The sequence below is a fragment of the Vombatus ursinus genome, unplaced genomic scaffold, assembly GCF_900497805.2.
Source record: "Vombatus ursinus unplaced genomic scaffold, bare-nosed wombat genome assembly UNPS02014793.1, whole genome shotgun sequence".
In the NCBI taxonomy this organism is placed as follows: Eukaryota; Metazoa; Chordata; class Mammalia; order Diprotodontia; family Vombatidae; genus Vombatus; species Vombatus ursinus.
This window is the reverse complement of record NW_020954571.1, coordinates 5,773,677-5,791,427: the sequence shown is the minus strand read 5'-3', so window position 1 is coordinate 5,791,427 and position 17,751 is coordinate 5,773,677. Positions and strand designations below refer to the sequence as shown.

The 17,751-nt window shown below is 39.4% G+C and overlaps 1 protein-coding gene across 3 annotated transcripts in view; it reads left to right on the top strand.

Moving 5' to 3' along the window:
- Window positions 1-6,920: 6,920 nt before the first annotated feature.
- ADAMTS13 (ADAM metallopeptidase with thrombospondin type 1 motif 13) overlaps window positions 6,921-17,751 on the top strand; it is a 58,619-nt gene continuing 47,788 nt past the window's right edge. For 2 of the 3 annotated variants that reach the window (XM_027869765.1, XM_027869764.1), the window contains exons 1-5: window positions 6,922-7,229; window positions 7,734-7,800; window positions 9,277-9,560; window positions 11,905-12,046; window positions 15,453-15,592. In XM_027869765.1, coding sequence (XP_027725566.1) covers window positions 7,155-7,229; window positions 7,734-7,800; window positions 9,277-9,560; window positions 11,905-12,046; window positions 15,453-15,592 — 708 coding nt within the window. In that variant the 5' untranslated portion in view covers window positions 6,922-7,154. Of the gene's footprint in view, window positions 7,230-7,733; window positions 7,801-9,276; window positions 9,561-11,904; window positions 12,047-15,452; window positions 15,593-17,751 lie in introns of all 3 variants that reach the window. The other variant, XM_027869766.1, reaches the window with a different exon arrangement.

The window sequence follows — 17,751 nt, the reverse complement described above, 5'->3', positions numbered from 1 at the left end:
ACTTGGCCAGGGTGAAACAGTAAGTGACTGAGTCCAGATTTGAATTCACATCTTTCTGCCTCCAGTTCTAGTACTCTATCCACTACACCATTGTTGCTGCCCCTATATGCCACAGTCATCCATGTCAAACCACAGTAGATGTGTTCATTACCACAACGAAGGATCCAATAGGCACACTAGTGCTTTCTGGAGCAATGATGTCCAAACTTTTTTTGAATTCCTATCAGTAACAAATTTGATTGTGCACTTCTAATATACATGTATGCAAGTGATTTATATTATATTTATAAACTATATACTTATATAAATTATATACACTGAACTAATATGAGCATTATAAAACATAAAAATAGACATTTTAAAAGGATGAGATATTTAAATAATTTAAAATTTTATCAATGGTACAAAACCCCTTTTTGCCCTCATTTAAATTATTAATATTTTTAGTAAAAGCAATGTGATGCTTCATTGTTTTTTTAAATCTTGACTTAACACTATGATGCAGAAATTCAAAGATCTGGTTCCAAGTAAGTACATTTTCTTTTCTTTTTTTGTTAGGCAGTGGGGTTAAGTGACTTGGCCAGGATCACACAGCTAGTAAGTGTTGTGTGTCTGAGGTTGGATTTGAACTCAGTTCCTCCTGAATCCAGGGCTGGTGCTCTATCCACTGTACCACCTAGCTGCCCCTAGCACATTTTATTTTGATAACTGTTGCTAATAGCTGTCACAGCTTAAAAGATGCCTCACAAAGATCCATTGACCTAAATGGAAGGACTGCTTCACTGGCTGTACTTACTAAATTGTTGCTAATTTTATTTATATTTCACTTTTAAAATTTTAAACAAACACTAAAAAGAGTATTTCCACACAAACAGTAAAACAACTGCATATTAAACTGTGAACCTGCAATTTATACTGTTAATTTTTTAAACATATGTAATAAATTCCACAGACTACTTTCAAAACTATTCCGCTTGAACCAGGAGAACGTTGTACACAGTAACAGCCACATTGTGCAATGACTAGCTTTGATAGACTTAGATCTTCTCAGCAATACAATAATCCAAGACATCTCCAAGTCTCATGATGGAAAATGCTATCCATACCCAAACAAAGAACTATGGAGTTTGAATGCAGATCGAAGCATACTATTTGCTCTTTTTTTTTTTCCTTCTGTTTTGTTTTGTTTCCTCTTTCTTGTGGTTCTTCCTATTGGTTCTAATTCTTCTTTGCAACATGCCTAATGTGAAAATATGTTTAATAGGAATGTACATTTAGAGCCTATATCAGACTGCACACCATCTTGGGGAGGGAAGTGAGAAAGGAGAGGGAGAAAATTTAAAACTCAAAAGCTTATAGAAGTGATTGTTGAAAACTAAAAATAAATTAATTAAAAAAAAACTATTCTGCTTATTTTTGCTTCATCTGAACTTCCCTCTGTTCTCTTTGGTGAATTAAAAAAAATATAACATGTTTCAATGGCCCTTCTTTTTCTTGCCATCTCTGTTACTAATCCCATCCTTCTCTCCCCTTCCTCCAATAAAAATGGAGACAAAAAAAAAACAACAAACCCTTGTAAGAAATAAGCAGATGAAACAAATAAGACAAGATGAACCCACACAATGACCATTAAAAAAAAAGTATGTCTCTTAAATCTATTACCTCTGTCAGGATGTGTGTAAAGTGCTTCATCATAAGTTGTCTTGGGCACATGGTTGGTTGGTCATTGCATTGACCTGAGATTTTTAAGCTTTCAGTGTTATTTTTATTTACAATGCTGTTGTCATATAAATTGTTTTTCTGGTTCTACTCAGTTTACTTTGGTTCAGTTCATGTTATTCAGGATTTTCTGAAATAAACTTTTTTCATCATTTTTATTGTGCGATAATATTTCAGTACATTTATATACCAAAATTTGTTCAACCATTCCCTATCTAGTTCTTTTCTTTTCCATTCCCCCCTTTAAGATCATGTGTTTTTTTGCTCTATAGTAGGCCTGCTGTATAGGCATTTTGGAGAGTAGTGCCCAGGCTGAGAGGAAGTCCCAATAAAAGGTCAGTTCTTTCCCCAACTTTCCCTCTTGATGACTATCTGTTCACAGACATTATAATATAATCTATTGTTTAGTCATCCAAATGTTTCCAGTGAACTGAATTTCGCCTCAACCACAATGAGGTCACAGATTAATGAGAGAGAGAGAGAGAGAGAGAGAGAGAGAGAGAGAGAGATGTAAGACTAGGCAGAGAACTAAACTTCTGCTTAGGTGTTAAGAATTTTCCTAATTGGAGGCTCAGAGTCATTGTGACTAACCTTAGAAGTTTTCATATAAAATAAATTCACTAATGTCACAGGAAAGAAACAAGTGGACCTTGTGGGCCATTATATTTTCCCCAGGCTTAAACAAATTATTATAACAAGTTATTTTATCATAAATGCTTGTAAATCCTCTAAAGGTTCATTAAAGGTTCTTTTTTTTTCCCCACGTAGGATTACACTGCTTTGTATGATAAATTATTCTTAGTTGTAATCCTATATCTTTTGCCCTTTGGAATATTGTATTCCAAGATCTTTCATTTATTGTAAAAGTAGCCAGATCTTGTGTGATTCTGACTGATTCCTTGGCTTAGCACAGTACCTGGCACATAGTAGCAGCTTAATAAATAAATGCCTCTTTTATGCCTTGCTATTTGAACTACTTTCTAGATGCCTGCAGTAATTTTTCTTTGACATAGGAGCTCTGGATTTTGGCTGTAACATTCCTAGGACGTTTTTTATTCCAGGAGGTGATTGGTGGATTCTTTCTCTCTTAACTTTGACTCTAGTTCTAATAGATCTGGCCAGTATTCCCTTATGGGTTCTTTCTCTTTTAATCAAAATCTTTTTTTTTTTCCAAGAAGTCCAATAATTCTTAAATGATCTTTCCCTGATCTGTTTACCAGGTCAGTTGGTGAGGCAATTGGAGTTAAGTGACTTGCCCAGAGTCTCACAGCTAGAGAGTATTATATGTCTGAGGCCTAATTTGAACTCAGGTCCTCCTGGCTCCAGGGCCAGTGCTCAATCCACTGTGCCACCTAGCTGCCCCTAGGTCAGTTATTTTTCAAGATGAGATATATTACATTTTCTCTATTTTTTAAGTGTTTGATTTTGTTCTAACGTTTCTTATTTTCTTGTGGAGTCATTGTTCTGTTCAGTCTATTTTAGTTTTCAGGGAGTCTCTTATTTGGGTAAGATTGATCATTTTCTCTTCTAAGTTACTTTTTCTCCTTCCACTCCTCTCCTCCAGAGCTGTTTCATTTCCTCCAAGTATTCATGTGTGAAAAATCATTCCCCCCCTTTAATCTCTGCTTGGAGCTGTTACAAAGTAACTCACTCCTTCTTTGGGGGGATCTCAAGAGCCACACTAGTTTTTTTATACTGGTGGTGTGTTCTTCGGATTATTCATCTCTCTAGCTTTTGGGGCTTTGTGCTAGGACCAGATTCCATCCCCATTTGTCAATTTAGGATGGAATGGTTAGCACAGGTTGGTCTCTCCCTGAGTCACCTGTGTTCCTGTGCCAATTTCCACCAATCAGGGTTAGCCTCCCCTAGATCTGTGAAGTTCCAAGTGCTAGAACCTTAGGTCTCTCTATGTCATCTCAGGACAATGTGTTAGAAATTTTGGAGACTCTGGCTACCTGTTCTGTCTCCTACTGAGCATTGCTGTGCCACCCTGGTCACGCCTATTCCCCAGGGCTTTCCAGGGTCCTTAACCTGAGACTTTATGACCACACTGGGGATTTCTCACTTCTCTGGGACTTCCTGATGAGGCCTTCCACTCTTGCTCTCTCCGGACACAGAGCCCCAGAGTCTATGCAGGACTCTGATTGCCCTAGGAGACCGCCCTTTCCTTTGCCTGCTCTGGCTGGTGATGGCTTTGCTGATAGCCCCTTTCCTTATTGCATGTGGGCTTCTGGCTAAATTTTTGTGCATTTTTTTTAAACATTAATAATATATTTTAATGAAAAAATCTTAACCTCATGTTTCTATCCAAAGACACTCAAAACTAGTGTTTCCCTGCCCTTTTTGCCCAACTGCACCTCAGTTTTGGGCCAGTTTGGAGAAATTTTTTTCTTTTTGTATTTCAAAGCTTTTTTTTTTTTTTTTTTAAAGATTTTAAACAACCAGGCTAGCAAAAAAAGTACTCAATACATAACTCTCCTTATATCAAACAAGCGAATATTTCGGTACAATGTTACTATACAGAATATATACAGTACATGTAGGATCACAAAGCAAACACTACAGGCTCAGCACAGATTTGAAAAAACATGATATTCACATTGATTACAACAACTGTAAAAATGATTGTAATGTTCAAATAGCACTTAGTTTACAAAAAAAGTCACTATATATGTGTGTGTATATATATATATACACACACATATATAGCCACCAAGAACTATGGTTCCTGAAAAATACTAATAGCCAGATACTAGTATATAAAATGTGAATTTTTAAACGTTGTACACATTAAACAAAAGCAAAACAAAAACCGTTTCTGTTGTTGAAAATCAAACATGCCAAGTAACTTAGTTGTGGCCACTGTCACCAAAAGAAGCTATATTTGAATGAGATGACAATTGGACATAGAGCTGGTGATTGGGGACTGGCACAGTTAAAAGTTTTACTGTTGCTAGGAGCTGAGGGGAAGGGGAGGGAAGAAGTGGGAGAATATACAACACCACCCACCTACATAATTTAATTCACATTTTTCCTCCAGAAATATCCTATCTTAAGGTTTTCACAAACTGCCAGTGCCCAGAAATTCATAAAATGGCAGGGTTAAGAAAACCACCCCCAAATTTCCTTGTTGCCAGGGATATAGGCAAAATGTTAAAGTGTACATCAATTAAACAAAACAGTCACCCAACTGGAAGACAGTGGGGTATAATTTTTATCTAGTTTTTATTTTTTTTGGTGGGGCCAGACCTGTTAGCTCTATAAAACACTGAGCTACTATGGCAGCTAATATGAAATCATTTTTAAAAAAAATGTGCAGTTTTTTAATGGAAGAAATTGCTTACTGTAGTTTCTCATTGGATTTTAAAAAATCATTATTTGTTCTGATGCAAATTTCAGGATTTTTGCTGAAGTAGGTCTGTGGGAGCTATTTGGTCTGCTTCTGTTGAAGCAGCCATCTTAATCACACTCCACTGGTTATGTAAAGGTTTGTGTTGAAGTCAGCTGGTATGTTTCTGTCTTCATTGATGTTAGTTGTTGCAAACTAATTAGAAGATATTATATTTTTAATTTTAAACAGGTGGATTAAAAAACCTGGTGGAACTCTTTGTTTTGAAGATTTTTAAACAAGAAAATTCAGTTTCCAAATTTTAGGAGATACGAGAATTTTCATGGGTGGCACACATCTATTTGGGGCTCTAAATGTTTAGTTTTTAAATGCCATTATTTATGATGGCTCTATACTATCATTAGCTAATATTGCAAGGCACAATATACGTGTAGAGTAAAGTTCATTATTAACAATAGTGAAAATAAGGGGCAGCTAGATGGTACAGTGGCTAGAGCACTGCCCTGGAGTCAGGAGGATCTGAGTTCAGATTTGGCCTCAGACACGTAACACTCATTAGATGTGTGACTCTGGGCAAGTCATTTAACCCCAATTGCCTTACCAAAAACAACAACAAAAAAAAACCAATAGTGAAAATAAATTCATGTCAAATGTTCTTGATAATTTTGATTTCAGGGTGCTATCTTTTCAGATTTCATTGGATCATCATTTTTAAAAATCTCATAATGTGGCTAACAAAGAGCTTGTCCTTGGAGCAGACGAAGGGCCAGTTTTGCCTTTTATGGTTTGCTTGTGCCCTTATTATTAGTATGATCTTTGGTTTTTTTGTAGGAATCTTCTTAAGTTACTTACCTGGGCATGTGTATACTGACATGTAATATGTTGAAAGCATGTGAAACAGATGAAGGTAGCATGGCCTATGCCTATATGTAGCAGAATGCCCACATTTCCCTTAGGATACCTTGTGTACCATACATGTTACATCAATCAAAAAATCAACATTTATTAAGTGCCAGGCACTGTGCTAAGTGCTGGGGATACAAAAAGAGGCAAAGTTCCTGCCTTCAAGGAGCTTACAATTGAATAGGGAAATGACATGCAAACAAATATATGCAAAGCATGCTATATACAGGACAAATAGGAAATAATTGAAAGAGGGAAAGCACTAGAATTAAGAGGGGTTGGGGATAGTTACCTGTAGAAAGTGGGAGTTGAGTTGGGACTTAAAGATCATGTTATATGACCATCTGACATATGGACTGAGTCAAAGCATCAATGCTAACCCATATCACATGTTAAATATTAGTAAAAATTAATTTCATTTTTATTTGTTTAAATAAAAATTAAATAGAAATTCCAATAGCTTCTTCTGGCACCCCTAGGTATTTTCTTGCATACCCCTAGGATACATGTGCTCTACTTTGGAGACCATTGAAACAGAGCAAAGCTCTGATTTAGTCAAGCACTAAACAGATTGAGGGTGAAGATTCATCTCTGGTTTTTTGACATACCAAGGGAGAAGGATTGGGTTCCATGCATTGACTGAAATTTCCCAGCACATTCTCCCATGCTTCACTCTGTCAAGACAAGCAACCATGATTGCATGAAACTTGGAAAATGCCAAAACTATGGAATCAAATCCAATGACAATAGCAAGAAGTATATCACACAGGAATGTCACATGCCCCACAGAGACAAATTTACAAACTAAATTGAGAGTTCAGCCAAACTTTCTTCCTTTCTGTTCTGTGGTATAAGAATCTCCATTGTGGAGCTGAATCTTTTTGCTGTTAGAAACAGCCTCTTCTCTACTTCTCTCTCTACGTTTGGTTATTGTATAATATGAGCTATCTCAGACCTCTTAACCTTGCAAGTCTCCTAATGAGTAAACATTGCCTAATAGCTCCCTCCCATCTGTTGCTGTCACATTTGACATTGACCAGATTTCCTTCTTGGGATCTCCATTCCCCAACATAACAATTTGCATAGCTGTTTTAAATTCTGAATTTGTCTTTTCTCTGAGACTGGTTTTTGTGTAATGCAGAGGGAAGACTTCAGCAAAGCGTGAGCTACCTTTTCTCTGGCCATGGTCAGCACATGGGTGATCTTTGCTTCTGCTTTCTTCTTTCTGGGATCTTTCCAGCTTCCAGATTTACAGAAGGTGAGTTTAATCCCTGGAAATACTAATACGCAGGGAATTATGGTCCTTGAAAATCTGATGATATGGGTTGAAACTGTCTATCTTGTTAAATAAAGGAAATTTAGGAGATGGCTTGGAGTCAGGAAGGTGTACAGCCCAATCTGGACTCTAATGATTACTAGATATATGACTACCAGCAATTCTCTTAAACTGTCTGAGCCTCATTGTCTTCATCTGTAATATGGGGATAACTGTTGTGCCTGCTTCAGGGCTGTTATAAGGCTCAAATGAGATAATGTTGGTACAATGCTTTATAAACTTTATAGCAGGACACAAAAATGAGCTATCATTCTTTGAAATCAAATTGTTTGGCATAAATTAAAGTCAGAACTCATAAATACAGGGGACTAAAGCCAATTCACCGCAGAAGGCATATTGTCATTATTAAGATAACTGCTTTTCATCAAAGGTGAAAAATACATTTACTAAGATCTACCTGCTTTTTCCTCTCCCTTTCTCTTTCAGAGATTTCTGATGGCTTTGGATCCAGAGAATATTTTCTTTTATTTTGGTGCTGTTTCCACCCTAGAAGGTACTATTGTATGGTGTCTTTTTAGTGATGGAAACATTACTATTTTTATCTTCCTTGGTAATTAGTTGAGTTCATATGGCTTTGATTTTCTTTTTTACATCCCCCACTTTTTTCTTGTGTGTGTGTGTGTGTGTGTGTGTGTGTGTGTGAATGTGTGTGTAAGTTACTTCTCTTCCATGTACCAAGTATCTTCCTGCTAATTAAATGCTTGCTGTTATCTTACTGACAAATATAAAGAAACATGATCTGAGTAGTTTCCAGGACAGAGCTGGAGACTCCAGAACTTTCTGTAAAAGAATCTTTTTAAATATCTCAAAGCAAATTGCTGCTAACTAGTTTGGACAAGTACCTTCCTTTTTCTAGTTTTTGTCTCTCATCTATAAAAGGAGGCAAATAGAGTACTCTCTAAAACCCTTCAACTTTAACATTTTTGTGATTTAGGAAGGATTATTTCTATTTGTAGAAACTTAGAGTTTATTCCTTTTTTTGTGTGAAATGGAAATGAATGGCATGGCCTCAATTTCTATTTTTTTAGCCAAAGAGATTTAATTATTTAGTACAAATTCTTTTCACTGTCACATATCAATACTTCTTTCTCTGCCTGTTAATTGAGGATTTAGGAGCGTGATAAATTTTCTCATTGTATGGAGTCCCTAGCCAGGAACAGGGAATTAGGGGACTTTCTACTACTGAAATGGACTCACTTGTTACCAGCAGTCTTGTCCCACACTAGGTATATTCAATTAAAGCCTGCAGACATTTATTCAGCACCTACAATATTCAAGTCCAAGAGGTATTGTGTCATAGTGAACAAATATGGGTTTGTAGTCAGCAAGACCATGTTCAAATCTGGCTTCTGAGGCTTATTGTCTGTGTGATCCTGGGCAAATACATTACTTAGTCTTTGTGTGCCTCAGGGCTTGCATACTCCTTAAGTTTTAGATGGTTTTATCGTGACTCAGTCAAGCCACACCAGGAGTCTGCATTCCTAACTAAAGCACAGATCTTTGGGGTATTAGTGGCTTTGCCCTGCACTGTTAGGTTCTGGGGATACAGAGACAAAGAATCACAGTCTCAACCCTTAGGAAGCTTACATTCTACCCAGGGGTGGAGGTGGGAGAGAATATAACATATATATTATATTACATATATTATTATATATAGAGAGAAATATAATATAAGGTAGTTCATATATATATAATATTATATATATATATAGAAAGAGAAATATAATGTAAGGTAGTTTGAGGAGAAAGAAAGCACTGGGACTACACCAAAGGTATGGTCAGTTTATTCATGGCCTAGTGGGGAGAGGATGATAATTTTAAAGATGTATATCTTTAAAGTCAAAGTCCTCTTACTGCCAAATAAATTCACCAGGGGAATTCAGTTTTGCCCATTTTCTCGGTTGGAAAAAACTGCAGAAATGCTGAGCTAGGATTTCCTAAATCACACTGCCCATCTTGTTTCTTCCAGCCCTAGAGTTCGATGTGCTTCAGCTCATCTGCCTTTGTGAAGACCACCAGACCTCCAAGCTGCATTGTAAGACACAGCACTGCTCCTTCCAGGCCCTGGGAGAACTCTATACCTTCCAGTTCCCTGAAGAGCTCAGCCTCCTGATCCCATCCTTTACTAGCCAATGGGTGATTAACTCCTCTCTCTGGCTACTGAAACAATATCCAGACAGCTGCTTTACAGGAGGCAGGGTCCTGTTGCCCCCTGGGGCTGCTGCCAAGATTACTTACTGTGCAGGGCAGTTGGTGAGTGAATGCTATGATTATTAATGATTTCATCTTATTATCATTTGCCTATAGCCAGGTGGAATATATGGGGGGATGGGGGTTGTTGAGGGTGAGCCTAGTATGACAGCCACTAGAACACAAAGTAGAAGGATGGAGGAATTCTGTGGAAATATGTATTGTGCCGGCCGCGCCGTGCACTCTCCTCCTATAAGGAGCAGGCTGCCAGAGTCATACTTACCAGTCTTCGGATACTACCCGGATAAACACACAGAGACGAGCCGACCAGGAGGTGCCAACACCCGAGCTTTATTCAGAGGCCATCACAGCAAGGCCAAGCAGGAAGGCCAGAGCAACAGAGCAGGAGCAAAGAGAGCGCGTGCTCTGACCAAGACCGTTCCTTAAGTACCTACTTAGCCTCTCCTCCTCAGCCCGCCTACTAGTCAATGATTGTAGGGTCAGATACCGGAAGGGGATGTCTGAGTTTAGCGCACCAAGGGAGAGGAAGTGACGCAGGAGGCTAGGACCGGATACAGGAAGGAGGCGTCTGGGATTAGTGCATAGACAAAGAGAGAGTACGTGATCTAGGAAGTCAGGCCCAGATACCGGGAGGAGGCGTCTGGGGTCAGTGCTACACAAAGGGAAGGTATGTGACCCAGGAAGTCAGGAAGGACACAGGAAGGAGGTGTCTGGGGTTGACGTTGCACTTAGGGAGGGGACTAAGCAAAGGGAACTCGTCCTCTGCCATCCCACTCCCACGTGGCACAGCCCCCTGCCTCAGGAGCACGAGCTCCGGCTACTTCCTTGTATTCTGTTCCTTCCCCAGCTTCATAGCACTGCCCACTGCCTCAGGAGCGTGAGCTCCAGTTACTTCTCCGTATCCAGCACATCCCAGTTCACCACAACTCCGCCTAGCACAGCCCCTGCCTCGGGAGCGTGAGCTCCGGTTACTTCCTAATACCCAGTTCCTACCCCATCTTGCCACAACTGTCACTTGGCAGTAGTCAACATCAGACAGTCCCTCACAATGTATAATTACTTTTTCTCAACTCTGTTACTGAATACACCTTATGCTCCATTTACTAAGTTGGTGAAGGTGGTAGTCAAAAGAGCTGCGCTCTTAGGTTCATAGATTTAGAACCAGAAGAGATCTTATGTTCCATCTTGCCAAACTCCTTCATTTTATAGATGAGGAAGTTGAGGCGGAAAGAGGTTAAGTCACTTGCCCAGGGGTGCGCTGGTAGTAATTAGCAGAGCTGGGATTCAAACCCAGGCCCTCTGACTTCAGATCCAGTGTTCTTTTCACTACATCATGTTGTGCCTTTGTGTGGTTTTGTGATGTTAGCCAAATTACTTTCCCTCTCTTGGAATCAGTTTTCTTTCCTCTAAAAATGAGGTGGTTAGATACTATATAATTTTTGACATACTTTTCCAACTTAAAGATTCTGTGATTCTGCTACAGTTCTGTGACAGCTTTGGGGATATGTACCCACAAACCTAGAGCCTCTTCTTACTCTTATACAGCAATGATCCAGTAAAGAATTTTATCCTTGGAGCTTCCACACTAATATCCTAAGACCTAAATACTGTTGGCCTCAAAGGGTGATTAGGCCAGGTTTTGAGGAACTATATTTGGAATAGAGTTGTTTGTTGGCGCAGAGCACAATCTTACTGAGGTCAACACCATGGGTTCAGTCCCTGTATGGGCCAGTTAGTGTGTTAGGAATAGAGATTGGCCTCCCCAGCCACCTTGCAAATATGAATTTGTATTTCTAAGGGGAAAGAGAAAGAGAGGGCAGATGAATTAGTGTAAATCCATATTCACTGCTAGACATATTAGCTCAGGGAATCGCTTCTTCTATAAGTAGCAGCGTCACTAATGACATTGTAGTACTGTTGGAGTTATCTGGCAGGGGGAGATCAGGGAAGAAAGACCCACTCAAAGTTTGGATACAAGTCAGTGAAAAACCCCATTGTTATATTCTTCTGTCATCCAAGTAAGCTGTCTTCACTATAACGCCACATAATTCATAGAGAGGAAAATGAAGCAAGGTTAGTCATTCTGAAATGTAAACTTTTGCTAAGTACAAGGTATACGTAGATAGCAGAATATGCAATTTGCAGATATGGATTTGTAATATCTTATCACCTAGTTCACCACTATGAGAAGAAGGACTCTGGTGTGGAGGAAAACATAATAAAGGGCTTTGCAAACAGAAGTGGGAGGGAGGAAGTCTAAGTACAGAATTTGCTCCATCTACACTAACATGGAGAATAATTCTAAAATGAAGTCACTCACCTTGAGAGAGGGAAGATAAAAGGTCGTTATTTCTTTGCTTCCACACTCTTTTTTTCTTTTTATCAGCAAGGAGAAGTCATAGTGAGGGGTGAGCAGCTTTACATTCAGCCTCTGAAGAGTGAGCACTGGAGCCTGGTGCCAAACAGCAGTGATGCCCAGCCCCATCTTATTCACAAGACTACTCAGAGGGCATCAGGGGCCCCACAAGGTACCATCCTTCTTCCTCAGATAGGACAACCTCTAGGAAAGTTAGGTGGCAAAGCAACTTCTTGTCCTTATGTTGTTAGTTAGTCGTATCCTACTCTTGGTGACCGCATTTGAGGTTTTCTTGGTAAAGATGCTAGACTGGTTTGCCATTTCCTCCTCCACTTCATTTTTACAGATGAAGAAACTGAGGCAAACAGGCTTAAGTGACTTGCCCAGGGTCGCACAGCTAGTAAGTGTCTGAGGCCACATCTGAACTCATGAAGATGAGTCTTTCAGATTCCAAGCCCAGTGCTCTGTGCACTATGGTGCCACCTAGCTGCCCCAAGGGCTCATAAAACTCCCCATATTTGTTGAAGATTTCCTGGCATCATTTGAAATGCCTCTGAATTCCAGACAGAGGCATTCTTCTTTTAGGGTAAGGCCCACCAGGGGAATGTGCTGAGAAGTGATGGAGTATTTCTCTATCACTCCCCAGCTGGTACAGCCTACTGCATCATCCAGTTCCCCAACACTATCCACTCTATGTCCTGATGTCTCAGAAGAAAATATAACCAGTCCCATTCCCTTCAAACCAGGAAGCAACACCACCATATATTAACATCACCAAAGCCCTAGTTAATTGACCTTTACTACCAAGCCTAGATCAATCAATCAATAAGCATTATTAAGCAACTATTATGTGCCTGACGCTGTTCTAGGCACTAGGAATACAAAGACAAAAAAATTACATCGTCCCTGTTCTTAAGGAACTTACCTCTATCAGGGGAGATAATATGTAGATAAATAACTATATGCAAAATAAATACAAAGTAAATTTTTTGGGGGGGAGGAGTCTGGTAGCTGTGGGAATCAGGAAAGTCTTCCTAAAAAAGGTTGCCTTAAGCAGAGTTTTGAAGATAGCTAGAGCAAGAAGTGATTTACACCCTCCCTTCAGAGATGCTACAAGGCTAAGGTGGCTTTGAACCCAGGAGAAAGTAACATCCATTTTAAAATGGCCTCAAATTTTGGAGTTTAGAAGAATTCAATCTAAATGTGAACAAGGCCTGTTCAACCTTTGGGAGAAGTAAGGACCATTTATGCAAGGTAATTTGAAGGGCAAGGTAAGACTGGCCTGTTCCAAAGTAATCCTCCATCCCATTCACAGACCAGTGTCATTTGGCACCATCCTTTTTTCTTCCCTGGTCTGAAATCCCTACCACCGAAGTCACTAATGGATTAGATAACAAAGGCTAAAGGGAGAAGGGGGTCTTCTTCAGAAGGCTTAATGATGCATATATAAGTGCCTTCATAGCCTATGCATGGCATAGGCAACAGAGTACTGACTTTGGAGTGAGAAAGACCTGGGTTCAAATTCTGTCCCTGACACATAATAACTTCTCAGTGCCTCAGGCAACTCATTAAGACTTTAAGTTACAGAGGGACAGCTAGATGGTGCGGTGGATAGAACACCTCTGGAGTCAGGAAGACCTGAGTTCAAATCTGGCTTTAGACACTTGTGAGCTATGTGACCCTGGACAAATCACTTAACCTTGATGCCTCTCCACCCCACCCCCCAAAAAAGGAAAAAGAAATTATTGGTCCAGATCCCCCTCAAAAAACCAAAAACCTAAATATTCTTTTCTATTTTTCTCCCATTAGCACATTAACATGATTAGACCTGAACCTGCCAAATCACTTTGGCAGCTGAGTGGGAGTTTAAGTCAGAGAGACCAACCTGTGGGATATTACTTAAGTCCAGTCCTGAGGTGAGGAGGGCCTATACTAGGATACATTGTCATCAGAAGAGAAAAGGGAGAAGTAATATGAGAAATGTTTCGAAGGAAGAATCTGCAGGTCTTGGCAACTGATTGGCTGTGGGAGTGAGAGAGAGTGAGGAAGGAGACATCTCCATTGCAAGCCTGGGTGACTGGAAGGATGGTGGTGCCTTTGACAGCAGCTGGGGAAAGTCCTGATAAAAGACTGTGCAATAGCTGTCCTGGAGGATCCTTCTACCATTACTGACTTGTTCTTTATTTTATTTTTTCTTTTTGGTGAGGCAGTCAGAGTTAAGTGACTTGCTCAGGGTCACACAGGTAGTAAGTGTCAAGTGTCCAAGGCTAGATTTGAACTAGGTCCTCCTGATTCCATGGTCAGAGCTCTATCCACTGCGCCACCTAGCTGCCCCTCATCACTGACTTCTTTTTTTTAAAAATTTTTTTATTAATTTATTTTTAGTTTTCAACAATCACTTCCATAAGTTTTTGAGTTTTACATTTTCTCCCCCTCCCTCCCCACCTACCTCCCTAAGATGGCGTGCAATCTGATATAGGTTCTACATATACATTCCTATTAACCATATTTTCACATTAGTCATATTGTAAAGAGAATTAGAACCAATAGGAGGAACCACAAGAAAGAAGAAACAAAACAAAACAGAAAAAAAAAAAGAACAAGAGATGATTCGATCTATATTCAAACTCCATAGTTCTTTCTTTGGATGTGGATAGCATTTTCTATCATGAGACTTTTGGAGATGTCTTAGATCCTTGCATTGCTGAGAAGAGCTAAATCTATCAACGTTAGTCATTGTGCAATGTGGCTGTTAGGTCTACAATGTTCTCCTGGTTCTGCTCACTTCACTCAGCATCAGTCCATACAAGTCTTTCCAGGTTTTTCTGAAGTCTACTTATTCATCATTTCTTATAGCACAATAGTATTCTATTATGTTTATATACCCCAAACTTGTTTAGCCATTCCCCAATTGATGGGCATCATCACTGACTTCTGATGGAGGCTTCCATGAGCCTTTTATTCAGACTTCTCTTAGTATACTGCCTAGAGAATCACAGAGTTCAGAGAGAAGAGTCCACTTGTCCAGGTCCATGATACTACCTGGCTAAGTAGGTATGGCTGATGATTCCACTGATTGGGGTCAGATGCAATCACTACTATAGCTGGAACATAGAGAGACCCTTTGTTTACCCTTTTTTATTGTTCAGTTAGGTTTGACTCTTCATGACTTCATTTGGGGTTTTCTTGGCAAAGATACTGGAGTCATTTGCCATTTCCTTCTCCAGCTCATTTTATAGATGAGGAAACTGAGGCAAACAGGGTTAAGTGACTTGCCCAGGGTCACACAGCTATTAAGTGTCTGGAGGGATTTGAACTCAACTCTTCCTGATTCCAGGCCCAGTGCTCTATCCTCTTGGACACCTCACCGTTTATCCTGACGTTCCCTAGAGAGTGCTCTCCAAATTCTGTTACCTACAGGGCCCTAAGCAAGGAAGGTGTACAGATTGCCTTGGATTTGGGAAGCATCTTTGAAAGGGGGGGAAACTAAAACCACCTAAACCCTATTTCCTAAGTCTGGGACTTTATGAGGGACTTTATTCTGCCTGACCACAACCCTGCTGGCTTTCTGCACGCAGCTCATGGACTTTCCCCTCGGATCTCGAAACGGGCCCTAGGAAGCGTCAGACACCTGGAGCTACTGGTTGCAGTGGGCCAGGACGTCTATGAGTACCACAAGGAAGACACAGAGCGCTATGTCCTCACCAACCTCAATATTGTAAGTGATTTCCAAAGCAGGGCCCTCGATCACATTTTCTTTGAAACATTCTAATCACTCCTATTTGGATACAGTGCTCTAAGACTTAGCCTTACAAAGGGCTTTTGGTGAGAAGCACGGAACAAGTCCTTGGAATTAAATGTTGTCTTTGTAACTATGGGAGAGGGTTGTCCCGTCTGCCCCTCAGGGGTGGGGAACCTGCAGCCTCAAGGCCACAGGTGGCCTTCTAGGTCCTCAAGTTCGGCCTTTTGACTGAATCTAAACTTCACAGAACAAATCCCTTTAATAAAATGATTTGTTCTGTAAAACCTGGACTCAGTCAAAAGGACCTAGAAGGCCACATGTGGCCCTGAGGCCACAGGTCCCCCACCCCTGCTCTAACCATTTACCTGGCTTATCATTAACTAGCCATCCATTTCTTTTTTTTTTCCCATCCATTTCTTACATTCTGAAATTTGGTGAGTTAGACTTACCATCTTCAGACATTTTCCCTCTTCAAAACATTCTTGATTTTATTGATCAACGCCAATAACCAAGGCAGTGTACTGAGTCTCCCTCTGGCATATGTTGGCCATGTGACCCTGAGCAAATAGACTGTTGCCAAGCGGATTCTGCTCTGCATTGACAGAGGAGGTCCTGGTCTGGAATTCTCTACCAATGAAATCACTGATCCTATCCAAAAGCAAAGGAAAGACCCACAATAGTATTTTATATTTATACTTATGTTCTTCACTTTCCACATTCTTTTATGTATCTCTGTTGTACCAGTTATGCCAACATCAGGTCAGATGAGAAAGACAAGTATTGTTAACTTCATTTATTTATTATTTTTAAAATATATTTTATTTTTTTCCCCAATTACATGTTAACAATCTTTTAACATTTTTTTAAAGATTTGAATTCCAAATTTTATCCCTCCCTTTTTCCCTCTCCTCCCCGTCCCTGAGACAGTAAGCAATCAGATATTGGTTATACATATGCAATCATGTAAAACATTATTTCTATATTAGTCATTATGTATAAGAAGACTCAAATAAAAGAAAAAAAAGAAAGTGAAAATAGCATGCTTTAGTCTGTATTCAAACATTTTCAGTTTTTTCTCTGGAGACGGGTAGTATGCTTCATCATTAGTCCTTTGGGATTGTCTTGGGTCATTTTATTGCTGAGAATAGCTAAGTCATTCACAGTTCTTTGTTGTGCAATATTGCTGTTACTGTGTACAATGTCCTCCTGGTTCTATTCACTTCACTTTGCATCATGTAAAATCTTTCCAGGTTTTTCTGAAATCATCCTGCTTGTCATTTCTTATAGCGCAATAGTTTTCTATTACAATCATAAAACACAGCTTGTTTAGCCACTCCCCAATTCATGGGCATCCCTTTGATTTTTAATTCTTAGCCACCACAAAAAAGGCTCCTATAATTTTTTGTTAATCTCATTTTATAAAGGCTCAGCCAATAGTATATGAAGGTTGCTTCTCAGTTTCCACATTTATAAAATTAGAGTGTTGAACTATATAATCTCCGAAGTCTCTTCTAAATGTAACATGCCATGGTTCTAGGTCAGGGGTGGGGAACCTGCAGGCTTAAGGCCATGTGGCTTAGGCCTAAGTTAAGGTCTCCTGACACTTAGTCCACTGAGATACAAACACTTCACTTTTTTGTTTTGTTATTAATTGTTATTTTTGTTGTTGTTGTTCAATCATTTTTCGGTTGTGTCTGAGTCTTTGTGACCCTATTTGGGGTTTTCTTGGCAGAGATACTGGAGTGGTTTGCCATTTCCTTCTTCAGTTTATTTTACAGATGAGGAAACTAAGGAAAACAGTGTTAAGTGACTTGTCCCGGGTCATACAGCTAGTGTCTGAGGCCATATTTGAACTCAGGAAGATGAGTCTTCCTGACTTTAGGCCCAGCACTCTATCCATTGTATTACATAGCTGTCCAATTAATTAATATATTAATAATTGTTATGTTAATCCCCTCTCCCTCTAAGATGCAGTTCAGACATCATCTTCTGGATGAAATATTTCCTGAGCCCCCAACAACTAGTGTCTTCCCTCCCATAGTACTTTGTATTTAACTACTGTATGTGTGTGTGTGTATATATATATATATATATATATATATATATATATATATATATATATAATATATATTTAT